The 26,491-nt window shown below is 50.2% G+C and overlaps 5 protein-coding genes across 23 annotated transcripts; 1 reads left to right on the plus strand and 4 right to left on the minus strand.

The window, feature by feature from the left end:
• Window positions 1-129: 129 nt before the first annotated feature.
• Window positions 130-1,284, plus strand: LOC131108968 (claudin-11-like). Its single transcript, XM_058060450.1, has 3 exons — window positions 130-677; window positions 748-912; window positions 1,005-1,284. Exons 1-3 carry the CDS (start codon window positions 452-454, stop codon window positions 1,265-1,267), a joined length of 654 nt encoding a protein of 217 aa, XP_057916433.1. The 5' UTR covers window positions 130-451; the 3' UTR covers window positions 1,268-1,284.
• Window positions 1,285-1,431: 147 nt separating this feature from the next.
• LOC131108967 (probable cationic amino acid transporter) lies at window positions 1,432-5,943 on the minus strand. 5 transcript variants are annotated; one of them, XM_058060447.1, is made up of 10 exons: window positions 5,833-5,942; window positions 5,125-5,364; window positions 4,862-5,040; window positions 4,073-4,447; window positions 3,775-4,011; window positions 3,471-3,688; window positions 3,142-3,288; window positions 2,858-3,066; window positions 2,086-2,792; window positions 1,432-2,015 (listed from the first exon to the last, which is right to left on the minus strand). In XM_058060447.1, exons 4-10 carry the CDS (start codon window positions 4,371-4,373, stop codon window positions 1,690-1,692), a joined length of 2,145 nt encoding a protein of 714 aa, XP_057916430.1. In that variant the 5' UTR covers window positions 4,374-4,447; window positions 4,862-5,040; window positions 5,125-5,364; window positions 5,833-5,942; the 3' UTR covers window positions 1,432-1,689. The 5 variants fall into 5 exon arrangements, with proteins under 5 accessions (XP_057916430.1, XP_057916429.1, XP_057916431.1 ...); XM_058060446.1 differs by having other exon boundaries at window positions 5,447-5,938; XM_058060448.1 differs by having other exon boundaries at window positions 5,125-5,323; window positions 5,404-5,938.
• LOC131108969 (large ribosomal subunit protein eL22-like 1) lies at window positions 5,936-7,167 on the minus strand. Its single transcript, XM_058060451.1, has 4 exons — window positions 7,114-7,167; window positions 6,539-6,652; window positions 6,211-6,332; window positions 5,936-6,136 (listed from the first exon to the last, which is right to left on the minus strand). Exons 1-4 carry the CDS (start codon window positions 7,120-7,122, stop codon window positions 5,992-5,994), a joined length of 390 nt encoding a protein of 129 aa, XP_057916434.1. The 5' UTR covers window positions 7,123-7,167; the 3' UTR covers window positions 5,936-5,991.
• A 1,116-nt stretch (window positions 7,168-8,283) lies between these two features.
• Window positions 8,284-11,053, minus strand: LOC131108715 (eukaryotic translation initiation factor 5A-1-like). 2 transcript variants are annotated; one of them, XM_058059944.1, is made up of 5 exons: window positions 11,001-11,053; window positions 9,267-9,454; window positions 9,064-9,168; window positions 8,660-8,791; window positions 8,284-8,591 (listed from the first exon to the last, which is right to left on the minus strand). In XM_058059944.1, exons 2-5 carry the CDS (start codon window positions 9,432-9,434, stop codon window positions 8,526-8,528), a joined length of 471 nt encoding a protein of 156 aa, XP_057915927.1. In that variant the 5' UTR covers window positions 9,435-9,454; window positions 11,001-11,053; the 3' UTR covers window positions 8,284-8,525. The 2 variants fall into 2 exon arrangements, with proteins under 2 accessions (XP_057915927.1, XP_057915928.1); XM_058059945.1 differs by having other exon boundaries at window positions 9,267-9,451; window positions 11,001-11,043.
• A 657-nt stretch (window positions 11,054-11,710) lies between these two features.
• On the minus strand, window positions 11,711-26,455 carry LOC131108746 (TRAF2 and NCK-interacting protein kinase-like). Of its 14 annotated transcripts, XM_058060004.1 has the most exons (34): window positions 26,174-26,452; window positions 24,977-25,042; window positions 23,787-23,843; window positions 23,582-23,707; window positions 23,241-23,351; window positions 23,078-23,168; window positions 22,849-22,979; window positions 22,543-22,597; window positions 22,386-22,464; window positions 22,104-22,279; window positions 21,967-22,033; window positions 21,685-21,883; window positions 21,411-21,527; window positions 21,024-21,110; window positions 20,636-20,839; window positions 19,812-20,108; window positions 18,998-19,162; window positions 18,582-18,821; window positions 18,312-18,418; window positions 17,907-18,022; window positions 17,722-17,810; window positions 17,596-17,619; window positions 16,840-17,021; window positions 16,656-16,770; window positions 16,292-16,441; window positions 15,882-16,008; window positions 15,634-15,804; window positions 15,398-15,541; window positions 15,193-15,327; window positions 14,996-15,096; window positions 14,708-14,857; window positions 14,438-14,597; window positions 14,155-14,294; window positions 11,711-14,065 (listed from the first exon to the last, which is right to left on the minus strand). In XM_058060004.1, the coding sequence occupies exons 1-34, from the start codon at window positions 26,228-26,230 to the stop codon at window positions 13,982-13,984; spliced, it is 4,320 nt and encodes a 1,439-aa protein (XP_057915987.1). In that variant the 5' UTR covers window positions 26,231-26,452; the 3' UTR covers window positions 11,711-13,981. The 14 variants fall into 14 exon arrangements, with proteins under 14 accessions (XP_057915987.1, XP_057915995.1, XP_057915990.1 ...); XM_058060012.1 differs by lacking the exon at window positions 19,812-20,108 and having other exon boundaries at window positions 26,174-26,451; XM_058060007.1 differs by lacking the exon at window positions 16,292-16,441 and having other exon boundaries at window positions 18,998-19,114; window positions 26,174-26,451.
• Window positions 26,456-26,491: the final 36 nt, after the last annotated feature.

Below are 26,491 nucleotides of genomic sequence, written 5' to 3' on the forward strand. Positions count from 1 at the left end.
TTTTAGGAGTCGACATAAATCCAATACTGTTTTGGTTTCCTCGGTTACGCCACTAGAGGGCATCAAAGCGCATACATAGTGTGCATACATAGTCCACAAGGGGGCCCCCTTACAGGCAGGTGAGATAAGGTTATTATGCATTCAAAAGACATTTTTTCATGCTTTGAAACATCTGTCTTGGCTTTCTATGTCTGCTTCAGGTTATCTAGCACCATCACCCGATTGGTCCAACTTTCTCACCACCCACCCATAAAAAGAAAAGTCAGGCATTTCCTCGCGGGGCAGTCCAGTCCGGTCAGTGCTAACGGGACTAGCGGACACCTCACTGATATTCGGGACTTTTCTATTATTCTTGTGTTTGTTGATTTTAGGGTTCTGAATTTGGACCTGTCTATTCGAGTTTTAGTACATTTGGATTTTTTTTTTTACTCACTTCAATCCAGGGTACAACATGGCGCACACGTGCAGGCAGGTGAGCGGAAGTGTGGCGAGCTGCGCGGGTTGGGTGGGCCTCATCGTGGCCACGGCCACCAACGACTGGGTCAGAACCTGCGACTACACCGTGGCCACCTGTGTCCGCATGGACGAGTTGGGGTCCCGCGGCCTGTGGGCCGAGTGCGTCATCTCTCCAGCCCTTTACCACTGCGCCGCCCTCAGCCAGACCCTTAATCTGCCTGGTAACACAAGAAGGGGGCGGGGTGTTTGGATAAAGTGTGATTACCTGTCTTCTTTCTCCGTTTCTTTCAGCTTACATCCAGACATCCCGCGCTTTGATGGTGTGTGCGTGTCTTCTGGGGCTTCCCGCCATGCTGTTGGTCCTCATGTCCACTTCCTGTGTGCGGCTGCTGCATGACTCCTCCACCATTAAGCAGCGGCGGGCCCGGGTGGGCGGCAGCCTCTTACTGCTTATGGGTGAGGAATAAGTATTGACAGCACTGTCTGTTAAAAAACGTTTTAGGGTGCGTTTCTGCATGACAACTTACCAAAATGGAAATGTCCTCCAGGGGTCTGCGGCCTGGTGTCCACCGTCTGGTTCCCCGTTGGCGCTCACCAAAATGAGGCTCTGATGTCATTCGGCTTCTCGCTCTACACCGGCTGGGTGGGCGTGGCGCTCTGCTTCCTGGGTGGCTCGGTGGTTTTGTGTTGCCACGCCCCCACCGACCCGGGGGCCTTCAGCAGGGAGAGCAGCTTCTTCTACTCCAGACAGCGAGGGGGCGCCGTCGTAATGGACCGTCCGGCCAACCACGCCAAGAGCGAACATGTGTGAGGGCGCGTGACCGAGATGTTCATGCTAATTAGCTTAAGAAGTAAATGTCATTCTCGCAATTTAGCAACATCGCTCTGTAATTAATGCATGAAAAATTATATTGTATCTATTGGATTTTTTTTAACCAGTAATACTGTGCAAAAAATAAAAATTTTGACCACCAATTCACTCATTTATTCTTTCGGAGGAAAACAACACCACATCCAGCCAAGCAAACCAAGCATCAAATGTACAACAAAGTAAAACGCAAGCAAAGGGGGGGGGGGTTTATGGGACCCAGGCGATGATGTGCTTATGTCGACCATGTTCTCGGAGCCGCTGATTGGCATGCATTGGAGCATTTATGGTATAAAATGTGGTCAAAAGGAGATCTTACAAACCCCACCTTCAGGTCCTCCTGCTCATCATGACGCCTTACTGAGTCAGTCCTCCTCGTCATCGTCATCAAAGCCGTGATTGCTCTGCCCCCAAGTTGTGTGTTGGCCTCCAGGACCACACTGGTATCCGCCATTGTCCTCCCCGTCGTCATGCTGGTTGTGCTGGTAGCGGGAGCTCCTCTCCTGGGGTGCGGCCCAGCCCTGGTAGGATCCCTCATCCTGCTCATGGGGATACAGGTCATCGTCGGCGGTGAAGGTGTCGTCCAAGTGGTCATCGAAGCGCTGATAGGAGCTGGAGTGTGCCTGCTCCTCGCGGGCGTTGATCTCCAGCGTGCTGTGCCACACGCCATAGCAGGCGTAGATCAGCAGACCTGAATGTATGGTTGCGGCAGCACAATTAGGTAACCATAGCAACCGCATCTTTGCGTGTTCCAAACTTACCGATGACGCACCAGATGGAGAACCTCGCCCATGTGAGAGGCGAGAGTTTGAGCATGAGGTAGCTGTTGACCAAGATGGCGGCGGCGGGCACAAATGGCACACAGGGCGCCATGTAGGGCAAACTCCGCCCACTTTCGGGCTGCTGTAAGATGGTAATTAAAAGCTTCGCCAAGGAGCCTGTTATCAGCGCCGCTGTCAGGCCTGAGACGACAGCGCCCACCCCTGCTCCTTGCTCCACGCCAAATATGACGGTGGTCCACAGCAGGAAGGACAGGAAGAAGAAGAGGAGGGTGCAGCGGGTCACCGTGCGCCCCGTCACAGCCGTGGGGCGTGCCGACGCATCGGGTACACCGAGACGGGCTCGCACGGTGTAGTAATGACCTCCCAGCAGCCTTTGCAGCAGCGAGGCATCCCCAGTGTGGAAGTCTTCTTCGCCGTGATAGGAGGAGCCATCAGCCTCCAGGTCATCTTTGGCGGGAATATGCTGCTCCAAGTCGTCATGGCGACCGTCCTCCATCTCCTCAGGCTGATAGCGCAGCACCAGCACGCACACGCTCACCAGAGTGTACGCCAGCAGGGTGCCGATGGACATCATCTCGATGAGGTCGCTCAGGCTCACCAGCAGAGCGAGCAGCGCCGCCAGACTCCCCGAAGCCACGCACGCGGCCGCCGGTGTATGCGTGAGCGCCGAAACGTGCGACAGGGCCCTGCACGACGACACGCACATGAACGGGGTTGCTCTGGAGAGTTTGTGATTCTGGGTTCCGCTCACCTGAAGAGCAGGCCGTCCCGAGCCATGGCGTAGATGACCCGCGGCATGGGGAAGAGCGAGCCCAGCAGGGACACGGTGAGGCCGGCGATGGAGCCCACCGCCACCGTGTACTTCCCCCACAGGAAGCCGTGCACGGCGAACATCTCCATGAGAGGAGCCGAGCTGTCAATCAGGTCATAGGGAACCATGAGGGTCAGGATCACGCTCACCTGGAGGTGGCAAGAAGGGGTGGGAGTGGTCGCTTCTGACCAATGACGACAAAGCGTGCCAACAGTTATACTGACCGACACGTAGGCGGTGAGACACGTGACCAGCGAGGCGGTGATGGCGTACGGGATGGAGGTGTTGGGGTTCTGCGCCTCCTCTCCTGTGGTGGCGATGATGTCAAAGCCGATGAAGGCGTAGAAGCAGGTCGCTGCCCCTCGCATCACCTGACCGCGTGTGACCAATCATTACATCATATCAGTACCCCTTATATGACCAAACTTACATAATTTTAAGGCGTGCAGCAAAGCAAGCTTCATTTTATATACATTTTTACTGTCCTTCATGAAGGAGGCTGATGTAGATAGCAGCAGGTCAGAGGTGCCAAGGAGGTTCTTCAATAACTCACCCCTGACCAGCCGTAGGGCAGAAACATGCCGCCCTCCCAGTTCTTGGCAGACAGGAAGAAGAGACCGGCCAGCACGATGAAGACCCAAACCGCCATGTTGACCACATTCAGGACATTGTTGAAGCCCACGGAGTTGCGCACACCGAGGGCGATGATGACCGTGACGAGCAGGGCGATGAACATGGCCAGCAGGTCGGGGTAGGTGTCCTCACCTTTGCCTGGGATGGATTAAGATTCAGGAAAAATGTGGAAAATGGAAGTGCAAGTAAAAACTGAACTGTTCTGGTCCATGTGGTGCACCAACCTAGTCCTCTGAGCGTCCCAAGGTGGGTGACCATGTAGTTACTGATGCTGTGATTGGCCAGAGAGTCAAACATGCTGCTTAGGGCCGACGCCCCTGCCGCCGTGCCAATCAGATACTCCAGGATCAGATTCCAGCCAATCAGGAAGGCCACAAACTCACCGACAGTCACATAGCTGTACGTGTAGGCCGAGCCTGTCGTCTTGGGAACACGGACGCCGAACTCGGCGTAGCACACGCCTGGAGGAGACAGGACCAATCAGAGGGGGGGAAGGCGACAAGAACATGAGGTGGGACTCACCTGACAAAATGGATGCCATAGCGGCAATGATGAAGGACAGGATAACGCCCGGCCCGGCCATCGCCTTGGCGACCAGCCCAGCCACTACATACATCCCAGTTCCCACGCAGCTGCCCACCCCCAGGGACACCAGGTCCACGGTGGTCAGGACCTTGGCCAGTCCAACCCCTGAGCTGTCGTCCAGTTCGTTGAGGTCGTCGCTGCTGAGCGCCATGGAGCCCACAGGCTTGGTGCGCAGCAGCCGCGTGTACATGTCGTGCCAGGCGTCTGCCCAGGACACCCGGGCCAACCATGCCGCCATGGCCACGCCCACAAACTGTCTGATGTGTGTTTGTCAGGGCTGTCACTCTCGCTTTGACACCATCCACCAATAACCTGAATTCAGGGTGTGGGGGTGGGGTAGTGGAGGGGTTGAAAGCATCAATTAAGAGTTTTTAGCTATACTGCCCCCTTCTGGTTTGGAGGGAGGTGTTACATGTCTGTCATTTCCCTCACTACGGTAAATACGGTATGAAACCGGATCGAATTTTATTCAGCAACAGATCAGTGATGAAATCAGTGATTTCCCACATCACTACAGTGAGGGCTTCTTGGAGACACACAGGGCAGCTCATTAGCATTAAAGCTACAGACACATGCAAAAGCATCAGGGCTTGATTACACTTCTGATACATATAAAAAAATACTACACGAGGAGACGTCTAATTGCTATAACCACCACAAACCCACCAGCAATGACATCTTAGTGAAGCTGCCGAGTATAAAATGTTGACAGAAAGAACTCTTTACCTGTGGCCGTGAGGTGGATGGATGGAAGGATGAATAAAGAAACGAATGAAGGAATAGAAACCATCGGCCGTTCTCTTCACTTGACAGAGCGAGACTCGCTCTCTGAAACATTCATGAAGACGACAGATCGGCTTTCGCGTCACAAAAGGGAGCGACGCCCTCAAAAATTCATCCCCAACCTGCAACAACATGGACTACATGTGAACACCTTGTTAAATATCACAAACAAAAAATGTGGACATTAGTGGGTTAATAACACTCACCTGCTGAGAGGCTGACATCTTGTGACCACAACACCTGAGACTGAAAGGGGGCGTGTCTCTACCAACATTTCTGTACTGCGTGTGTGTGAGGAGGAAGTTCCCTCAAGCTTCACGTTCAAAGAAAATGTAAGAGTCAACTGAATTGTGTTCATTTTCGACATTGTGGGCTTCACTGCTGCTGTTGTCCTCCACCAGTAACCTGACACAAAGAGTCAGATGACCTGCAAGGTCACATGACACCTGCGACACCACAAAGGGAACGCCGGTACAGTCACTTACATGTCAGAACTTGGACAGGAGCAGACACTACGCTCATGTATACTTTAGAAAAGGCACGAGTGAGAAGATTGCCGTGAGACACTAAAGCCGGAGCATTCCTGAAGCTGCACCCTTGATGGGCAACAGATGAGCTGGTGGGACTTCATCCAAACAGCAGCTAACGCCAGTCAAGTGCTCGTTCTCTTTTAGTCGGTTCTGTTAAAGACCAGGAGAGCAACCTTTGTGGACATGCAAGCATGTTCCAACATCCCAACGGGTTGATGAAAAAATTATCAGAAACCCAACAGTTGTTCCTAGTACTTTCCCTCCATCTGGCAACAAAATAGAGTATGTGATTTCTTTAAATTACCCCCCCCCCCACTCAAAAGGAATTTTTCTACAGTTCATGACATGAATTTAAATGCTGACATTAAGATAATCATAAAAGACCTGTTGGTTGTCTGCAGGAAATAGTAGTTGACCTTGATCTTTGGCGCCATCTTCTGGCCCTTGAGTGCACTGTAATAAAAAAAACACTCAGCAGAAATGTGACTTTCTTTACTCAAAATTTATTGTGTAATTTTCCACACAACAAAAAGGAATAACAGTCTACTCGTCTGCATCGGACTCTTCATCATCCTGGCTAATCTGGAAGTAGCGCAACTCGTACGTCTCCTTGTCAGACGCCACCACTCTCAACCAATCACGGAGGTTGTTCTTCTTCAGGTACTTCTTTGTCAGGTATTTTAGATACCTGTAGGCAAGGCGAACTGTCAGTACCGCAAAGTATGAAATGTGCTGAGTGCAAATGGTTCGTGTCCACCCCACCTTTTGGAAAACTGCTTCTCTGACGTGATGTTGATTTTGTTCTTTATGCGGCCGACCGACACGATGTTGGCCAGATTGCCCGTCTTCCCGTTGACCTTGATCCTCTCTTTAAGGAATATCTCCTATTGGGCAGAGCACAGTGACACACTAGGGAAGAGAACCCTAGCAGCAGGGGAGCTAGGGAATGGTGCCCTAGTCCGGACGCACTGTTAGCAGCCTGCTAAGACCACTAAATTATAAGTATAGTCGTTCCAGACTGGATTTCACAGAGTGAAATCAGTAGTTTTACAAGAGGATTATGGGTTGGTTGGAGGATGCAAAGACTTACAAAGTTGGCCGAGTCCAGGATGCCATCCTCCACAGGATGGGTCAGGTCCAGGGTGAATTTCCACCCAGGTCCCTTTTTGCTCTTCTTGGTGACAGGCTGCTTCTTATGACGGATCTGTGACGTCACAAAATGGGCAAAATATCTATACCAGCACTACCACAGTTCTACCCACATAGGAAATTGGCAATGCTGCCAAACGAGGCACACGAGGAACTCAGTGAACTTAATGTAATGTGAAGATGATAAAAGATATTAACACGCATGAATCAAGCACCAACTGAATAGTAGCCTGGGGAAGTTTTAATTTCGTTAAAAAAAATGCTATTGCATTGTTGCTAAGCCCTTTTGCCTTCTACAGAGGGGACACGTGTGCCGCTAATGTCAAGCTAACACTGCTAACTAGGCTAACGATACTAGCTAGCTTCCTTCGACGGCTTAAAATCATCTTAAGCTGGCTAAAAAATAGAATTTTGATATGAAATTGTCAGCGTGTGTGGTTAGCGGCTTTCAAAGTGTTAAACAAAGTGTTAATATTAATAAAATAACTTAAGTCGATCGGAGAGGTCCGGGCTTACCGGCGCCATGTTTGACAGAAGGAACCGGAAAGGGAAGTCCGGAGGTGACGAAACGAATGTCACACCAAGCGTCTTACCTAATATGGTCAGCTCAACAGAAATAAACATGAGAATTCTGTTTTATTGTAATAAGTCCATATTTGTTTCATCTAAGATTTCGGTAGTAATTGTATTGATTTGATCGACTCAGATCAAGTTTTCACTACACAAAATGTGTTTGTGTTTATAGACATTCCAAAGGTCAAATAGAGCCTGAACACACCCTGTGAATCACCCTTCCTCCACTGTGTGAGTCACTGGAGCCACAGGTGCTCTACGATTATGTACATCAATTGTTCATGCAGGTCTGAGGAAAAAAATGATTCATCAATCTTGCTTCAGGCTGACTGACTTATGCATCTGCTATTCCCAAACCCATAACAAAACCACCACATACGTGTCACATTTCAGTAGCGATGCCTCTTGCAGTGAAATCACTCAGGATGCGTTGAGAATTTAAGTTGCATTGATTCAAATCGACACACACAAAAGCAAAGTTGGTCCATTTGTTTTAACGTTTTATTTCAGCCATCTCCAGTCAGGTGACAAAGGCCTCGAGTGAACAAAAAGTTTGCGCCCGCCACCCTCCCCCAACCAGATTGAGTTCCTCAGAAAGCTCACTGCAAACTGCCTCCAAATTTTTGGAAGCTCACACCGCTTTTCACACTTGCACCGCTCTCAAAAAAATGAAACAAAAGCACTCGCTTAATACCGGGAGGATGGCTGTGGGCAAAGGGGCGGGGCCTCAAGTGCCTCTATGGTTTAAGGTGAGTACTTGTGACCCTCACGCCATTCTGAGGCTTAATCACATCTAAGCAGACAGGGTAAAATTAAAAAACATCCCGTTTTTGATATTTGTCGTGCCCCAAGTGCTCGTCTCTGTCAATATCTATGATGACACGTAATGAGACCAGAAAAGAGGGCCGCAACAGGGGCACCCGGAGCCAGTAGCGAGGATCTAAAGGAACACCCCACTATTTTATTTTGCTCTTCCTTCTCCTGTCTAAAAAGCTTTAAATCTAAAGAATGATTAAAAATGATGCGAAAGCTGAATCCCATTGTTGTGTCAACATTCAGGAATGTGAGCAACACTTCGAAGGCAAAAATAAAGCAGGAATGAGCAACTGATGGTTATTTTTGAAGTTGTTTTATATAAAGTCAATTTAGTTACCAACAAAATGTGAGCGATCAGGTAGCGAGCTGCACCTGATCAGTCCTGACAGCGATGGAGAGAAACCAAAAAAGGTGAGAAAATGAAATGACAAGAATGATTGAGGTTCAGTGAAGGCCGACGCTTTGGTGACAGAACCAATGAGAATGCAAGAGACTGGTTGTGGGCGGTGCTTGTTGCCGGGGCTGCAAAGTCCATCTCCTTATTTGATGGCCTGGACCTTGGTAGCCACAGCAGACTCCTCCCCCATGGCGGACATCACGGTGACCTGTGAAGTGCGAGTTTTGTGAGTGGGTCATGTGACATGTGACAACATACATGACTGCCTGCACTCACCACAAACTCTTCCCCGCCTTCAAACTTTGACTCGATTTCCTTGCCAAGGTCGTTATCTGGAACACGCAGGTCCTCCCTGATCTCGCCGCTGTCGTTCATCAAACACATGAAGCCCTCGGTGATGTTGAGCAACTGGGACGAGACAGACCACAATGTTTGCATCGCACGCCCACGGCAGCATCCGCACGAGTTTAAGCACAGTCCACACCTCCAGGGCCGAGCATGGCATTCTTTACTGCTCACACCTTTTACAATCCAGTCAAAGGTCAGAAGGGTCTGAACAGAGACTAACAAAGTCCAACCAGGAATGTTGTGTTGTGGACTAGATCAGCTCCAGTGGCATTGGAAGGGACTCAATGTAAGAACTGAGTGAGAGTGCAACAGAGCGATCTGAAGAGATTTACCTGATAGTCTAGCCTCTTGATGTCTGGGACATCCATGTTGTGGGTGGAGGGACACATGTCTTCATACTTCTTCTGGGTGAAGATGTCAATGCCAGTCAGGTTTACCTGCACAAATCAAGGGCAAATGTTCAGTATTCAACAGTAACACAAACCGGCGCCCCCTACAGGGTGTGAACGAGTCCAGTCGGGTCTTTGGGTCTAACCTTAGCATGGCCGTGCTTGCCGGTCTTGGAGGTGGACATTTCCACAATCTTGCAGGGACGTCCCTTGAGCACCACATACCCGTTCTTGCGCAGAGCAGAACACTGCATGGGGTAGGTGGCGGAGGCGCCAGACTCGCCGGTCGTGAAGTCAAGATCGGGATCTGACATGGTGTGACGCTTCTGGGCTGCTGGAACAGTGACATGAACACACTCACCAACCATTTATGGTTTTCAACTGAGCTTTCAACTAGCCCACTGGTATATAAATATGTAACACTGAAATGTTACATATTTATCAAACATATGGAGAACTCATACAAGAAGCCTACAATGCAAAAATACCTAAAAAAAACACTTTACAGCTGGATGAACTGCCTTATTGTGTCTCACATTTTAATTTGGGTATTATTGTTGTTGCTTCAGCCCACGTTCAAATCAAATAAGACTTTGAAAAGGACAGGAAAATTGCCACTATGTTATGCTTTGTCATTTCAATGTATCAGATGACAAATTAACTATGTTCCCAATGATCCTCAAACGACTGAACAGGTGCAGATTTACATATTTAAAATATATGCGCAAAATAACGCAATTTGTCATGACTTCATGTAAACATAAAAAAAGTTATAATTTATAATTCACCTGTGAGATGTTTTATGCCTTTTTGGGTTTAACTGTAATGATTGTCCTGGTGATCAAGTATGGCTACGATTAGAGTCAACAACCTAAAATGAAGTAAACAAGTTCGTACTCGAGTTAAAATACAAAAAGACTAGAGTACAGAAGGCTTGAATGTTGTCGTCCACACACTTTGAATAAAAAGTGATTGCATGACGCTGACAAGCTTTGACAAAAGCAATTTAAGAGGAAATAAACAACTTTTGGCGACACTGAAACGTGGACGCGCTGACGACGTGCTCGCGTCAACACGAGGCTTGGTGGCTAGCTTGTTTTGGGGAAAAAAACATTAAAAAAAGGTTCACTTTATAAACAGATCACCTGTCAACACAACAAACAATGTTTGACAGACGACGAGTTCAAGTCTTAGCTGAGTGCCATGACAGTAAATTAGCATATGCTACCTTATGTTAGCTGGCCTGCATTTTTAATCATTTTATAACATTCGTCCTATTGTAGCGGTATTTTTTTAAATGACGTATAATGAAACGTTCCACTAAATATACTTAAACATCGAGAGTTGTTAGAGCTCAAGTCGACTGAAATAGAAGTTCACTAAATTGGGAGTTTCGCTCATAAATTGCCCAAGTGACGCGCGTCGCTTGAGTACCGTTAGCTACGCCATGCTAACATCAACTAGCCGCCTTAGTCCTTCCATTCAAATAAATCCCCTGCAAAGAAACTGAGCACGCTCAAAAATAACCCAGCAAGTATGACATTCTTAAATGACAATCGACTGAATGACTGTGGTTTTAATCCGGGAAAGGAAACATTTGTTTGTTGAAAACATGAGGTACTAGCAAAGACGATGACAAGCGACTTGTAGCGACCGCGCCGCTAGAAGGCCGCGTGCCCATTTGATTGAGCCTGCCAGTGTTCAACACCGCCAGCAGCCCGGCCACACGCACTCAAACACGGACAAAAATATACAGTTAAAACCTGTCAAGCCAGTCCGCGCTTAAGATTTGCGTCTCCCAGCCCGCTAGGGAATCAGCTAAGGACCGTTATTTTCCCGTTTCTGCCTCTGGGCAGAAACACGCGCCATGCCACACTTACCTTCCAAGGAAAAGAGGACCAAAAGTACGCATGCGCGTCCAACTTACTGCAGCATCCGTAGAAAGAGGCGATGGGAGGGGCTGTTTATGTGTTCCGCTAGAGGCCTGGCAGCCTGGGATGCCAGGTTGGCGGCCAACATGGCAACCTGGCATACAAACACATTGAAACTAGCATGGATAATCGTCTGGAGCATTCTCTCCATACTTATGGCATAATATAATAATAATATAAATTCATCTTACTGGGGATTATTGTGTTCAGTAACAGAAACATCCATCTATGCCGCTTATCCTCATTAGGGTCGCAGGGGTATGCTGGAGCCTACCCCAGCTGGCTTCGGGCGAAAGGCAGGGTACACCCTGGTCACCTGCCAATCACAGGGCACATATAGACAAACAACCATTCACACTCACATTTGTACCTATGGACATGCTAACCACTCGGCCACCGAGTCTGCCCACAAGGTCTGCAAGGTCTGAACGCTGGCTCCAACCAGATGAGATGAGGTGGCTTGGGCATCTGGTCAGGATGCCTCGCGGACACCTCCTTGGGGAGTTCAGGGCATATCCGATTGGTCGGAGAACTTGAGGACACGTTGGAGAGACACGTGAACTCCACACAGATATGTTCCAAGTGAGATGTCAAACCCGATCATCTTATGTAACGAATTATTGATCATTCAGTGCAGAGACAAAAAAAGCTACTGCTGATGCTGTACAAGGAGAGAATGTTTATTGTAGAATTCCAACATCAGAGATGTGTGTCCTTAGGGTTGAGGTTTGATTCCAGTGATCCAGACGAGGGTGAAAACACACATGCATGTCACGCATCTGTGCACACTTGCTCTACACACACACACACACACACACACACACACACACACACACACACACACACACACACACACGCACACGCTCACATACTGACAGCTGTTCACAGTCTTGATACAAAAATTGAAATACAAATACCACAATAAAAACAGTGTTGACCTTTTTTGTTTAAGAAATTGTTATAGCTATGTTTTCTAATCTGTAGAAAGACATCTAAGTTTTCAGTGAACATGTTTGTCTTTCCCTAAAACTGAAGAGTAAGATATACAGTGTTAATATATGTATAGAGAGAGCACAGGATGTCCACTACTAAGGTGAGCATCCTATACATGTAAAAGGCTTCAGCAGCTGGCCGCAGAATGGCTTGCTTACACCTACTTGTACATTAATCAGCATAAACAGAACAAATAAAAGATGACCCTCACAAAAAAGTGTTTGTGCTCAGGTGGGAGACCCCCCCGACCTGCTCCTTGTGGAGTGGGAGCGACATCTAAAAAAAGAATTAAAAAAAAAAATCACAACATATTCAGTGGTTCAGTGGAAGATGAATGAATCCCGAGTGGCAGTGGTGGAAAATGCATGTCAAAGTAACACAAATGTGTTTCCTGAGTGATGCTGGACCACTGTGTGTTAAAGGATGCCGACAGAACACACCAGCCAGACTACACCCCCTTATGCAGCATTTCTGTCCTAATGCCACTGGACCAGAAGTCACATTTAGACTCCCGCTTGGCATGTTTTTATTGGAACCACACAGTGGGGAGAGGAGGCAGGTCGCGCTAGTCCGCCAGGCGATGGACATGAGCTCCAGAGGCGAGTCTGAGTGGGGTTGCTCAGACACCGCTGTGGTACAAGAAGGGATTTCCTTCAGGGACTCTTACCAGCTTTGTTATGCACATGTGCTTGCTAGTACTTTTTTTGTTTCTACACTTTTGCTGACGTTAAATGTTGTCATGTGTCCTACCAAGAAGTGACGAGGTGTGTTAGCATGCAAAATGCACAACTAAAGTGAGACGAAGCATGTTGTGCAAAACTCCCATGGAGGAGAGACTACAATCTGGGTAGAGACCAGAGTTTTTGTGTCCAAAAACAGTAAGTATTTACACGGTTGCATTGCACACAGACGGCAGCAGATCGAGAGGGGGGTCACTAAATTAGAAACCGAAAAGATCTGCACGATGAGCCTCAAAAAGGTCCCTTGGTGTCGTTTTGGTGGCGAGCGAGACAGGAGGGGATCTTTGAGCAGCACTTTGATGAATGTTCACACTGTGAGCAGCACCCTTTGTCAAGTGGTTTAAATGCATGAGAACATTGTCATCGTCAGGAGCACAGCGCTCCAAAGAATATTCAGAATGATTAGCTACAAGGTATTCGCCTCTGCTGCAGACTCGTTGACTATCTTAAGCATTCGGTATGACAAATTGTGAAGATCTGTTTGCAACGAGCGAGCCAACCAACCAACGGCAACCGTTGTGGCGTGGTTCGCTGAGAACAAAACAGCTACTCTGTCTTAGCTTGAAGGAAAAAGAGAGAATGTCACTTTCCAGTGGACTGACGGGGAAATGACACAAAATGAAGGGTACAGGAAGTGAGGGAGCAAATAAATCATCAAGTTATTTCTGGATGTTGGCTCGTGGCTCCCTCGTGACTACTCATCACTGCCAACACTGACCAGAAGTTCCCTAAAAAGCATCGCTATCATCTTTGTCAAGAAGTTCTTTTCCCTCTTTTTCCTTCACGATGTAGCAAAACAAAAAATATCTACTCATTGGCTATTATTCTACAAACACCCTTATTTTGAAAATCAACAAGTGACACGTCCATTTGGGATTTCGTTTCCAACGTGTCCTTAGTAGCCGAAGCATTCAAAGATGTTGCTGGATTGGATCAGTCCCAGGAAGTAGTAAAAAAAAAAAAAGAAGAAGTGATGTGCTACAACTTGTCCGCAGTTCCCTGGTCGGCCACAGGGGGAAGTCAAAGGCTACTCGGCGTCATGTCATCGAAGTCCGAAGCTGTCAAGAGCGATGCCAGCCTCGAGTGTGAGCAAAGGCGTCACGGAGATCCCGGGCGACACCGCCTGAAGACTTTGTTACTAACACCGGGCACCCCTCGTCTGTGGTGACGGCGGCCATGTTGGGAGTCACGAGAGGGTTACCAGTTCATCATGGAGCTTCTGTTGAGGGTCATGAAGAAGACTTGGCTGCTGCCACCGGAACGGACGGATGCAAAGAAAACCTGGAAAAGATGGAGACACGCAAAACCAATACATGAGCTTGTGGCATCGCTTCTTGTTGCGCTTTAACACTAAAATGTGGCGCTCTCACCTTGTCATTCCTCTCAGACAAGAACTTCAATCGCTGAGCTCGCTTGTGCATGAAAACACCGTCCAGGTGTCCCGTCTCCACCGAGCGGATCTCAATGGCCTTCTCTCCCCAGCCCATGATCTGGTTGGAATGGATGTAAGCTACACATGCACAAACTATGGTCAGCATTTTTGCCATTACAATGATTATGGACTTATAATAATAATAATAATAATAATAATAATAATAATAATAATAATAATAATAATAATAATAATAATAATAATAATAATAAAGGACGTACCAACAGAGGTGGGCATCTCGCCCCACTGCAGTACCACATCTTTGGTGATGCGGCCGTAGGTGTTGACGTAGACGCCCTCGTCCTCGTAACACAGCAGCATCTCCATGCCGTCCGTCTTGGGCAGAACCACGATGGCGTGCGGGGTCACTTGCCCCTGAATCTGTCAGCGTACGAGACACAAGAGTTCAAAAGGAGGCTGGTGGTGGTTGTTCCCTTTCTCCATCGCCATGGAAACAAGAAGATGCTGAGACAGGTCCTTCTCATACTTACATGTGAGGGGATGTAGATGTCGTAGGGGTTGCCGGAGTCCACGTCAATGACGTGGAAGCCTGCACTGGAGCCGTAGATGACTTTTAACCTCTGCCCTTCCTCCACTGTCAAGTCCACCAGCAGGGGGCGGTGCTGCAGCTCCGTGAAAGACTGACACAACACAAGAGTGATGATTTGTGGACAGAAAGGTCTACCCAATTGTCCTAAATGTCTTACTAAGATGAAGAGCCAAGTTTCAGGGACAACACTAGTCTAACTTCTGATTCATCAATTGAGATGCCTCCTCACCTTGAAGGCCATGAACTTGTGATAAGGTTTAGGAGCCCAGGCGTAAATCTCTACAGCGTTCTTCAAGGCGATCACCAAGAACTTGATCCTCTCGTACTTCACTGCAGCACAAAACACAGTTGCATTCAATGTTCTGCCATGTTTTGAAGAATGTGTCCTTCTTGAAGCTTTCTGTGATGCAAACAAGACCTCCGTACCGACTTTGTAGTGCACGCATCCCTCCAGCTCGCCTACAGTGATCCAGCCCTGCTTCTTCTCCACCTCGGGGTCATTGTGTAGTATCCTGTTCCTCAGCCAGGACAGGTAGTACACACGCAGCTTGTTCTTCTTGCCTGCTCCAAAGGAAACATGTTGAACGTGAACCTTGAAGAGCGTGTCTCCCATGTGTTCCAAACAGCCCACCTGAAATGGTGACCAGAACGTTGAGACCCTCCAGGACGTCCATCTGCTGAAAGCGGCGGCGATTGATGAGGTTGTAGACTTTGCCTTGCCCGCTGCGGTCCAGCAGCATCAGGCCATTCTCCGTTCCCACCAACAGGTTGACTCCTGCACAGGCACACGTACAGGAGCGTGTAAGCAGACCGGGGGTGGGGGGTTGGGGTCCATCACAGGAATCACACCAACGACGGCCGGCTCACCCCACAGAGCGGCACACAGGATCTCGGAGTTGAAGCGCTTCTTGTACTTGCGGATCTCGGGAGTGTCGCTGTGCGGTCGGATGTTGGTGGGATTGACGTTGACCACCGAAATCTTGCGGGCTTCGTTGAGGCGCGCCTGCTCCTGCTTCAGCAGCTCGTCGGCAAACATGGCTGCAACAACATGACGAGTCACGGCAAGTCAGACGTGCTCTATTAAAACGCAACCCGTCCGAGTGTTTGAAGGCCACCTGAAGCAGAGATGTTGTCCTCGTCATCCGTCGGGGAAGTCCCGTAAACCCTGGGATCCACAAACGGCGTGAAGGAGGCCTTGGAGCTACCACTGCCGCCGCCTCCTCCTCCCCCTGCCATCCCGTACTACCAAACACAGAGAACACACATCTTAGCCACAAGCAGAACAGTCTCCACTGAAGGTCTTCAATTAAAGGTTGCTATGGTAACATGGGAGGAACTTTGTGGGTCGGAGGCTGGAAGCCCGAAAGAGCGGAGGGAAGAATCATGGGAGCAGGGACGTTTTTTTTCTGCATATCCAAACGACACCATCACTAAACAAACAGCAGGAACAGTGGGAGCGGGATCACGGTGTGAGGATGACAAGGTGACGGATTCGGGGGCCAAACGTTGGATTCATTGGACCTACTTGGGCCCCGGGGCCGTCACCGCCAAGGGCAACCAGGGAGGAAGTGCTTTGTTGCACCAAATCAGGGAGATCTGAGGTGTCGGCAAAAAGATTAGCAATGCCGAGGATGCCGTTGCTGGCGGTCGAGCTCCGCCTCCGCTCGCCAAGTCTCTGGAAGAAGAGAGAAAGGGGCGGGCGGCTGTGAACGTGCAGGCCGGTTGTGATTGACAGGGGCTGGCAGGAACCACGCTGTGCTTTTTTTAGATAGACGGGGAGGTGAGAAAACCCCCAAAAGAGCACAGTACTGAATTCAAAGTGAGGAGACACAGGAAGCGGCGACGAGAGCGCCTCGCTGGGGAGGAAGTAGACGTCAGAAGGCGCTCACCTCACGCATCATCAGGGTGCTGTCCTGGGAGTTGTTTCCATACGAGTCCGCATGCGAGTCGTTGTGGCCTCCCATCATGCCGAGGGCCTCGTTGGCTCCTTGGCTGGCTGCAGGCCTGAAAGACGTATTGGTTCACCAGTGGGTTCCACTTCTTTTCACGCTAGCGCCACCTGCTGGTACTCACATGATCCGAGGGATGTCACTGACAGACACCGTTCCGTCATTAGCCCCGCCTTCTCCCTCCTCATCCTCGCTGCTGTGAGACTCCTCGCTGGAGGAGGAGTAGTCTGTCACCTTGACAGGCGGGCGGCTGGTTTCTTCCCCCTGACGCAGCTCCCGCAGCTCCTTGGCCAACGCTGTCAGGTCCTGGAAGGAGACGCGGAGGGGCGGGGTTAAAAGGAGCTGGTTAATAATCGGAGCTTAGAACGCCAACGTCATCCTTCATCCCAATGAGACGTAGAAGGTCAACATTCTAACTGCACTGAGGTGGATGCTAGTGGCTAATTGAGACACGCTGCAAACTAAAAGTGAGGGACGTGGGTGGGGCATGCTGGGGGGGTTAAAGGTCAAAAGTCAGGGAACTTGCGCATCCCCCAAACCTCAACTTGATATTTGAGGGAGGAGTGGTGACAGGAAGGAAGTGCAGGTTTTAATTTGGGACGAGATAGGGTAAAAGTGCTGCACATTCACTCCCCCCGCCCAATTCTCTCTGCTGGTAGAGGGGAGTTGAATCTTGCGCTCTGTGGCACCAGGTCACATTCTCAACCACTTATCCACAGCTGCCAACCCTGCGGTGTATCCGGTGTGCTGCAGGGAGTAGTTAGCATGCTAAACGTGCTAATGGGAAGCTGCATATGAGGGTAAAGGTGAGGAGTCTCACTCAGGTGGAGGGGGTGTTCAGGAGGAAGGGGGTATATTGGGGGGGGGTCATACCACTGACCTCGTCTACAGCTTTCTTATAGCTCTGATGGAAGGAAGGATGTAGGGTGAGAAGAGAGAAGACATGATCACGAATAAAATAAGACCACAGTTGGTGTGTCGGGATGCGGTGTGTGGAAGCGCTCACTGCAGGCCGACTGGGTCGCGACACGTCTCTGCCGTCGTCCTTGGCCTCGTCTGACGGAACTGTGCCTTCTGTCTTCATGGCTGCATTTGCTGAACACACACACATTAATCATAACGACCGAACACACACACACACACACCATGCTCCATTATGGAGGTATGCTGTATCCGGTTGTGTGTCAGCACCTCGCTCATTAGAGCCGCCCTGCGAGCTGGGGGTGCTGGAGCTGGAGGAGCTGCCACTGCTCGTCCTCTTCAGGGGTGTATCCATGGAAACATCAGTCCTCCGAAGATCAGGGTTGCTATGACAACACAAACATATCATTAATTGATGTGGTAAATGTTGCATATACAGTCACGTGATTTGACATTAGTGGTGCCCCGTTTGTGTTGTGGTCACAAAGCTTTGGAAGAGATGTTCGAAAAAAATGCAATAGAGATTGGAATTATTTTAATTAGCCAACTATTCAAGGTCAAATCATAGCTAAATGCCACCCCAGATGTGATGAATCACCCTTTTGTGCAGCACTTCAGGAGAAGAAGACTTAGATCACTCAAATAGACACGCCATTTTGTTTTGAGTGTGTGTACCTGGCCCGTATGAGGTGTGCTCCAGCCCGCGGTCCGAGTCCAGGACCGTTTCCAGGTGAGTTCTTCCTGACCAAAGCCGGGGAGATGGACGTGGTCCTCTGAGGAACCTGAGGGACACATATAGACGGGTGTCAGTTAAGTTCACACATGTAAAGAAAACACACACAAGCCAAAAAGGAGGGGCTCAAATGAGGCCAGACACCTAGACACGGACTACACAACATGCACACAAGCGCACGTACGCCCATACAGGAGGGGGCATGCAGAGACCTTGGGGGGCATGTCGTCGTCTTGCCGCAGCCAGGAGCTGCGGTCCAGCTTGTCAAGAGGGGGCGCCAGGCGTGAGAGAGGCATGGGAGGAGGGGTGTCTGAGGTGGGGTCGGAGTTCTGCCGGGGCATGGGAGGTCGGGAGGGGGAGGGCGACACCGTGGAAGAGGACACGCCGTGGGGGTCGTACAGAGACTGCGAGCCTGACAGCCCGTGACTCTTCACCTGCACCAGGTGCGCCATCTGCGCGCACACACGCACGCACGCAAGCAGGAAGCAGGCGGGAAGGAGGAGGACGAGGAGGAGGTCAGGAAGAGAGAGAACATCATGCATGGCAACATCCATGTTCATTCACACCAGAGTGTTTAGATCCACGTGAGGAGGCGTGGCTAAGTGTGACTGACAGCAGCTGCACGCACCTGCGGCTCCACCGAGCGGTGCATGGGCGGAGTCCGGGCCTGCTGGATGCCGCCGCTGCTGAAGGACTCGGAGCGGGGCGGCAGCGAGGGGTCCGAGATCCGGTTGGAGACTTTATGCTGCAATGCAGGAGAAGTCTGTCTGTTGATCACATAACGCTCGTCCACCTGACACACACATCAGACCACAGTCACTCCCAGCATGCAGTGGGGCTCGTGGTGGCTTCATGCACTTGGAGTATCTACACAAACTTGAGTTTTGGTTGTGTGCAGTAACAGGGTGAAGATAATGCCAGAGTATGCGTGAAGTGGGCCTCTGAAGCTTGGAGGAACATGATCGAGTGTGTGTGTGTGTGTCTATGTATGTTGGCGTCCACAGGGAGACAGGCCGATTATAGCTCTAGCTGCCCTACATCTGTCCACCAGCCGCCACTAGGGGGCAAGCCTGGGTGTATGCCCTGAAAGTATGCAGGAAGAAGCAGAGATTAATGAAGCCTGTGTTGCCGTCGTGCATACGTAGCAGTGCTCCGCTATGAAAATGATTCACAAAACGATGAATGTTTTTATCAAAGTCACAAGTGTCAAAGAGTCCAAAGCGTCCAAAAGAAGAAGCCTGCAGGAGAAGTGTTAGTTGAAAATAAAAGATGATGCGTAAAAGTAACGTGACACACCGATGGGAGCTTTGGATGTTTTGGCTTCGCCCCCTGTTAGAGGAAGTGAAGTTGCCTGGTTAGAGAAAGAAGCAGTTAGCAGGGGTTAAAGGTTACGAGCGTTAGTTGGATTCCGAGGACGGCTTCCGTCTGCCCTCCTGACTGACCCGCCGGCTGGGACTCCGCCCTCGGGCGTCCGGGCTCCTCCGTCGGAGCGCCACCGGGGCTTGCTCCGGGGCGCAGGTGATGCGGATTCGCGGCATGTGGCCGTGGTGGTGATGGTGGCTGTGGTCGTAACTCCTGGAGGGGCTGACGTGGGCGGGGTAGGAAGGGGGGCGGGGCCTGCGAGGTTTGTAACCGGGAAGCAAGAGCAGGTTGTCCAGGTTGGCGTCTCGAGGATGCCTAAAGGAGTGGTACTTCCTGGGGGGAACGCGAGGCGAGTTGCTCTGAGCACGACGCATCACCTGTGGCAGTGGGGTGATGACAACATGAAAACAAATAAAACCGCCGTGATGCTACCATGCTAACGGGAAATTTCACCACATAAATATCGCACTTAAGAACTTAAGTCTCTCTGCACCTACAAAGAATTAGAGATGGTGAGAAGAACATGTTAACAGGTGTAGTCCCATCTTCCTTCTTTCCAGCTGTGAAGTACAGTAGATAATTATCAATAATTATCACCCACTTCCAATAAACGCCCTCGTTATGGTTTAAGGTGACTCTCAATTTGAGCATTTAAAGTTACAACTGACTTGAACAAGGAATCGTTGTTCAGGTATAACGCAAAATCAATCACAATCGGTCGATTCGATGCCCTGAGAATACAATGACAATATTCACAAACATGGCAGGTGTAAAAGGAAAAAGCAGGTTGATGAAATCCAGTTTAAACAAGCTGCGCATAAAAATACAAAAACAATGTTGATTGACAGTCACGGTTTGGGTGTCAAACACAACTTGGCAAGATGTCGCCGGCCGTGCCGCCTACCTCTTTAGCCCAGGCGGGCTTGTCGTTGGCGGCGCCTGGCGCCTGGTCCTTGTAGTGGTAGAGCTGCTTCTTGTCCTGCGGGGGGCGCTGTGGGTCCTGCTGCTGCTGTTGCTGCAGAGACACCAGGTAGGCTCGCTCCTGCTGCAGCTGCCTCTGCAGACGCTCGGCCTGGCGCTGCTCCTCGATCTGCTTCCTCTTGTACTCCTGGGGGGGGTAAAAGTCAAAGTCTGGATATCGGACTACATTCTAGTCAGTAAGATACCGCTTCCACCCCCCCGTGATTACTGCATTAAAAAGTAACTTCACAGCTCTAGCACTGGAGTTGCATTCCAGCTGTGCCCCGCTGACACAGGCGCTGTGTGGTTGCCATGGAGACGTTTGACATTACCAGCAGTAAGGCCTGCTCCTGCAAGAGCTGCTGCTGCAGGATCTCCAGCTGCCTCTGTTCCTCCTCCAGCTGTCTACGGATATACTCCTAAGCGCCATCGGCGGCGGCGGCGGCGCGGAAGCATCAAAGAGCCAAACGAAAGAGGCGGGACAGGAGCCAATCACAGACAGCCGCATCACCACAGCAGGAAGAGAATACAGAGGAGGATGAGGATAGAGGAGTTAGAGATATCAGGAGGGAAACGTAAAAGGTGAAGCTACAGTATGTGTGTCTGCAAGTGGAGCCACCATGCAACCAATAGCAACGCAGTCACCAGTCACATGATCGCCAGCACCGAGCAGCTTGGACTTCCTTTTTTTTTTAGCAGCGTAGCCGTTGCCGCCTCACCTGTTCTCTCTCAGCGTGTCGCCTCTCCTCTTCGCGGCGGATCTGCTCCATCTCCTCGTAGCGCCTCCTCTGCTCCCGCTCCTGCTGTTTCCTCATCTCTCGCTCGCGGCGCTGTTGCTGCGGGTCGAATACGGAATGTCATTCATCAGAACATCACTGATGGCGTCATGCAAGATGGTGCACTTCCACTCCTGCGTGTATTTGACCTTTTCATTCACTGGAATCATTTTATGTTTAGAGACAACCTGCACAACATAAAAAAAAATGTAATGACCTCCTCCAGCCGCCGCCTCTGCTCCTTCTGCTCCTCGATACGCTTCTGCCTCTCGGCCAGCAGCTGTCGCTTGTGCTCCTCGTTCTGCTGCTGCTCCAGCTGCTGGCGGCGGATCAGCTCCGACCGCTCCTTGTTGGCCAGCTGAAGACGCAGGAAGTCCCGCCTCAGAGTGGACTCCCCGGGAATATTGATGATGGAGCTGCAGGGAGAGCGAAGACGAGAGGAACAGATCTTTTAGAGAGGCGCTCCTGCTCGTCAAAAGCAAGGGGGTCATCGTTCCACCTGGGCTCGCCGATGTCCCGCTCTTCATCCTCCTCCTCGCTGCCGCTGTACTCGTACTCGGTCTCATCTGGACACAGAGACAGGTTAGGACACGCCCTCATTGTTGATGATGCTGCCGGTGAGCATCGTGTCCTCACCTCTCTCGCCCCGCCTCTTCTTGGTGCGGTCGATGTGGTCCTTCAGCTGGATGCGGACCTGCCGCTCGTTAGGAAGGTCCCTGATGAAGGGGTGCTTGAGGAGCTGCTCGGTGCTGGGCCGCTGACCGTGGCTCTTCACCAGACAGCTCTCGATGAACGACTGGAACTTCTTGGACCTGCACACACACACACACACACACACACACACACACCTTTACAATCTCAAAGTGCATGTATGGACACCAGAGGTTTCGCCCACCGCTACTATTTGATATGACTCACCACTTCTTTGACTTGAGTCTGGGGGCGGGGTTTCTGGGGATGAGGAAGAGTGCTCTCATGGGATGCATGTCGCACAGCGCTGACGAGGAAAAGAAAGAAGACGACGTGAAAAAAAAAAAGAAGAGCCGAGGGTCCGGTGAAAATGCTTCACACTTACGTGGCGCTCCCTCCGCCATCTCGATGGCCGTGATGCCGAGCGACCACAGATCACTCTGTGAGAAAGACAAAAATGTTTGCATAGCCAAGCAGCTAACGTGCTAAGAAGCTAACGAGCTGGCTCCACTGTGTACTTGTTAAGTCATAAAAATATCCGCCATCTGTCCCCCTCTTGCATTCTTACACTTATTCTCACTCTGACTTGGGTTTCTGCAGCTCGAATTCGAAGAGACGCTAATATGGCGAACATCTCCTGACACATGACCGCCTTCAATGTATGTCAATATCATATCTCATAGCACTCTACCTTGAAGTCATACGTGGCGTCTGGGTTCTCGTCACAAGCGATCACCTCCGGCGCCATCCAATATGGCGTCCCGATGAACGTGTTCCTTCTTCCCACCGTGCGATCCAGCTGAGCGCTGACGCCAAAATCCACTGCACGTACACACGCGGTCATGGTGTGGTCACGGTCACTACAGTCATCAGCAACTCTGAATTCTTTTTAAAAGTCATACTGGCAGCACTAAGCTCACCTAGCTTGACCTCGGCGTTCTCCGTCAAGAGAACATTCTGACCTTTGATGTCCCGATGGATGACCTTGTGCTGGTGGAGGTGAGTGAGACCCTGCAGGAGGACGTGGTGTGCATGAGTGACTGACGCTTTCTATGCTGCGGTGCTGCGGTGCTGCAAGCTCACCCTGAGGATCTCCCTGCAGACGTAGGCAATCCACTCCTCCTTCAGAGAATTCCCTTTGGTGTTTTTGATGAGATCCGTCACCGAGCCGGCGCCGCAGAACTCCATCACCAGCTGGGGCACACAAGCAACATTATCAAGATGGGCTCCAAGACTGTGTCCGTGTGATGTTTACACTATTTCTCAATGGATGTCTCCCCCTCTATTCTTTGATAGTCTTTACGTTTATGGCGTTTGAGGGCCTCTGCTCTCAAAAGTGGAGCAAAAAAGTGCATTTTTCTGCAGATTTGGTGCTGAAAAATAACCTTAAGATGATTTTTTGAATATGCTTGGATGGTACACACCCACAGCTGGTCGTCCATGCCGGGAGGATTCTTCTTGATGAAGGCGCCATAGTATGTGGCGATGTTCCTGTGGTGGCTGTACTTTTTCAGCATGTTGATCTCCGCTTTAATCTCCTCCTCCTCATCCTAACACATACACACTTGTGAGAAGACGTGGTGTGCAAGTGTGGATGTGTGTGTGTGTGTGTGTGTGTGTGTTACATACTCCTGTGACGTCCATGACCTTGATGGCAGCCAGCTGGCCAGTTTTGACATGGCGACCCTGACGCACAAAGACAAGTTTTTAATGATGAGGACGTGCTGCACTTTTTGGGAGTACAAACTCCACACAGATGCCCAACAGAGATTCGAACCCTGATCTCCTGACTGTGTGGCCAACATGCTAACCACTAATCCATCATGCAGCCTATCAAAGCAGTCAAAAAGAGAAAAATTTGTCTGTTAGCAGCCATACCGCAACCATATCTGAGATTTTGTCACTCAAGTTCCAGATATCAAGAAATAAATTGTTATGGAATACTGATCCCTATCTACATGATCTATATCTATATCACAGAAACAAACACACTTAGATATATGCCGTGTATTAGCATTTGTTCTGTCCAGACAAGTCAAACACAAAGTGGACCTCTGGCTGAGACTGCAGGCCGAGCGCCACCGACCTGACCCCGCCGCCGCCTCAGCCGCGTGAAGCAATAAAAGCATTGTGCGATAGAAGATGAGAGGAAGCGATAGCATCTTTGTTGGCTTATCGGTCTTCCTGCAACACTGACGCCTGCCACACAATTGCTCCTGATAGCAGCATGGATGGACGGACGGCAGCCGCTGCCGCTGCCGCAGCCGCAGCCGCAGCCTCCGGCACAACAACACTTCCCCGGCGCCGTGTTCAGACAAGCCTCGCATTCTACACACAGGCAGCGGCAGAATTATGTCACGTTCCCATGGCAACATACATGATACCTGCACTCACTTCACCTGAGTCAACTTCCTGGAATTCCTTTTTCCAGATTTTCAGCCTGTCGCCGCCTCAAATGGAATATTACTAATAACCACATTCCACGACTATAAGTTACTCCTCAGTTGCTGTTCTTTCAAGTTTGGCGCTCCCTTTCCGATACGTAGGCAAGATGCCGACTGTTAAGAGTGCAACATCCGGGTAATGCACTGCATCTCGCAGTACTCAGTACTTAAAATAGACAAAATGGAGTCTGCAAATTAGCACACAGTACACATACTAAAGTATTCCATTGAGTGTAAGTACGGAATTGCACCAATTGAGACGTGGTACTGTACGTGTGTTATACTGGAACTAGTCAACTGTTTACCCTGCAACAGTTTAATGAGCTTACACAGAATACACACAAGCAATGAACGATGAACATCAGAGAGTCTCACCTTGTACACTTGGCCGTAGGTGCCATTCCCAACCAGTTCAACCAGCTCAAAGATGCCAGCCGGGTCCTGTGAGCGAGACGCAGAACGAGTTATTGAGCAGGAAATACACACGTTTAAAATCTATTTTGGAATTCTCTGCTAAATATATATACACACACATACAGGCTTGGTAGCTAAGCAGGCGCTAATATGTACGTATATAATGCTAAGCTAAAGCTGAAAGAGGAGGCTAAATGGGGTACTAATGTTGGATTAAGTGGCAAAATCCGGTACGAAAAGCATGGCCGCCATCATGGTCGACGTAGCAAATAATCATCCATAAATCATCATGATCTGTCTGATAATGTCAAAAACTATCCATTACATATCTGTATTACATGGATGCTAGCATGTCTTCCAAAGCATTTGACCACAACCCGTGGGTGGCGCCACAAATGTCACCCGCAGCTTCATCTCCTGCTCAAAGCTCCTAAACAGGAGCGCAGGTGAAGATGCAGCAACAAAGGGAAGTGAGATGGGGACCAAAAAGACCAAAATGAGGAAGCTTTGCATCCCACCACATCTCGTGGCTGCGTGACCTCATTTGAGGCCAGACATTTGAGGCCTACAAGAACATCTGCTCTTTCTTTACATCTTTGATACACAGACACACACACACACACACACACACACACACACACACACACACGCACGCAGTCCCACCCTCCTTCATGTCCAGACTTGATTGTGGCTCTGCAGGTACAATTGTGAAGGAAAACTGAAGAAAGGGGAACAGCAGAGAGAGAGAGAGAGGAGACGCACACGCACGCGCAACTGCACGCCCACACATTCCTCAGCTGTGTCCTTACGGTGCACAAAGCGCGTGCGTGCGTGGACTCCCAAACAAGCCACCGTGACACGACGACGATGATGATGATGATGAGGATGATGATGCTGTGACCACTACATCACGAAATGGCGGAAATCGTCGTTATTGCTGAGGGAGGACGAGCGCGCGTACGTACGCGTGCGTGTAGGTACACATCTGCAGCAGTCTAGTGACGGCCATTGTAAAAAAAAAAAAAAAATACACGTTCGCGTGCACGAGAAATGCAGCACGTACACAAGAGACACACGGACCGGTGGGATGACGGGGGGGGGGGGCAGCAAAAGGTGGGGGGGCGAAGTGGACAGGTGCTCACGCGCACACAGGCTTACCCGTAGAGCAGACAGGTCGATCTCGTCCAGACTCCTGGCGGGGGAGTCGCTCGCCATGGTGGTGCACTCAAGATGGAAGCTTCCTCAACGACCATCGACCATCGGACGTGCAGCGGCGGGAAGGAACGCTCCTCGACCCGAGAAAAAGATCCCCTCTCCCGCCACAGGGAGGCTCGCAGCGGACGGGCGACGTCAGGATGAGGAAGAAGGAGCGACGTGCACGGAGCTCCAGGTGCTGCTACATGCCTCCACCTGCACGGAGGGGCCGGGGCGCGCGCGGACACAAGCACGCGGAGGGAGAGAGCGTGCGCACAGCGG

Source organism: Doryrhamphus excisus, chromosome 21 (assembly GCF_030265055.1).
Source record: "Doryrhamphus excisus isolate RoL2022-K1 chromosome 21, RoL_Dexc_1.0, whole genome shotgun sequence".
Lineage (NCBI taxonomy): Eukaryota > Metazoa > Chordata > Actinopteri > Syngnathiformes > Syngnathidae > Doryrhamphus > Doryrhamphus excisus.

Bases quoted from the DNA above. Each gene is read 5' to 3' on its own strand.
- LOC131108967 (XM_058060447.1), bottom strand. From the start codon at position 4,373: ATGGCGGCATGGTTGGCCCGGGTGTCCTGGGCAGACGCCTGGCACGAC. The intron at 3,289-3,470 runs GTGAGTTATTGA...ACACGCGGTCAG, and splicing joins TGCCCTACGGCTGGTCAGGG to GTGATGCGAGGGGCAGCGAC. The intron at 2,016-2,085 runs GTAAGTTTGGAA...CCATACATTCAG, and splicing joins CTCCATCTGGTGCGTCATCG to GTCTGCTGATCTACGCCTGC.
- LOC131108715 (XM_058059944.1), bottom strand. From the start codon at position 9,434: ATGTCAGATCCCGATCTTGACTTCACGACCGGCGAGTCTGGCGCCTCC. The intron at 9,169-9,266 runs GTTAGACCCAAA...TGATTTGTGCAG, and splicing joins GCAAGCACGGCCATGCTAAG to GTAAACCTGACTGGCATTGA. The intron at 8,592-8,659 runs GTGAGTGCAGGC...CGCACTTCACAG, and splicing joins AAGGCGGGGAAGAGTTTGTG to GTCACCGTGATGTCCGCCAT.
- LOC131108968 (XM_058060450.1), top strand. From the start codon at position 452: ATGGCGCACACGTGCAGGCAGGTGAGCGGAAGTGTGGCGAGCTGCGCG. The intron at 678-747 runs GTAACACAAGAA...CGTTTCTTTCAG, and splicing joins CCAGACCCTTAATCTGCCTG to CTTACATCCAGACATCCCGC. The intron at 913-1,004 runs GTGAGGAATAAG...AATGTCCTCCAG, and splicing joins CAGCCTCTTACTGCTTATGG to GGGTCTGCGGCCTGGTGTCC.
- LOC131108969 (XM_058060451.1), bottom strand. The intron at 6,333-6,538 runs GTAAGTCTTTGC...TCTGCCCAATAG, and splicing joins TCCTGGACTCGGCCAACTTT to GAGATATTCCTTAAAGAGAG. The intron at 6,137-6,210 runs GTGGGGTGGACA...CCTTGCCTACAG, and splicing joins GAGAAGCAGTTTTCCAAAAG to GTATCTAAAATACCTGACAA.
- LOC131108746 (XM_058060004.1), bottom strand. From the start codon at position 26,230: ATGGCGAGCGACTCCCCCGCCAGGAGTCTGGACGAGATCGACCTGTCT. The intron at 20,840-21,023 runs GTAATGTCAAAC...TACCCCCCCCAG, and splicing joins AGGAGCAGGCCTTACTGCTG to GAGTACAAGAGGAAGCAGAT. The intron at 15,542-15,633 runs GTGAGCCGGCCG...GTGCCTGTGCAG, and splicing joins CCTGTGTGCCGCTCTGTGGG to GAGTCAACCTGTTGGTGGGA.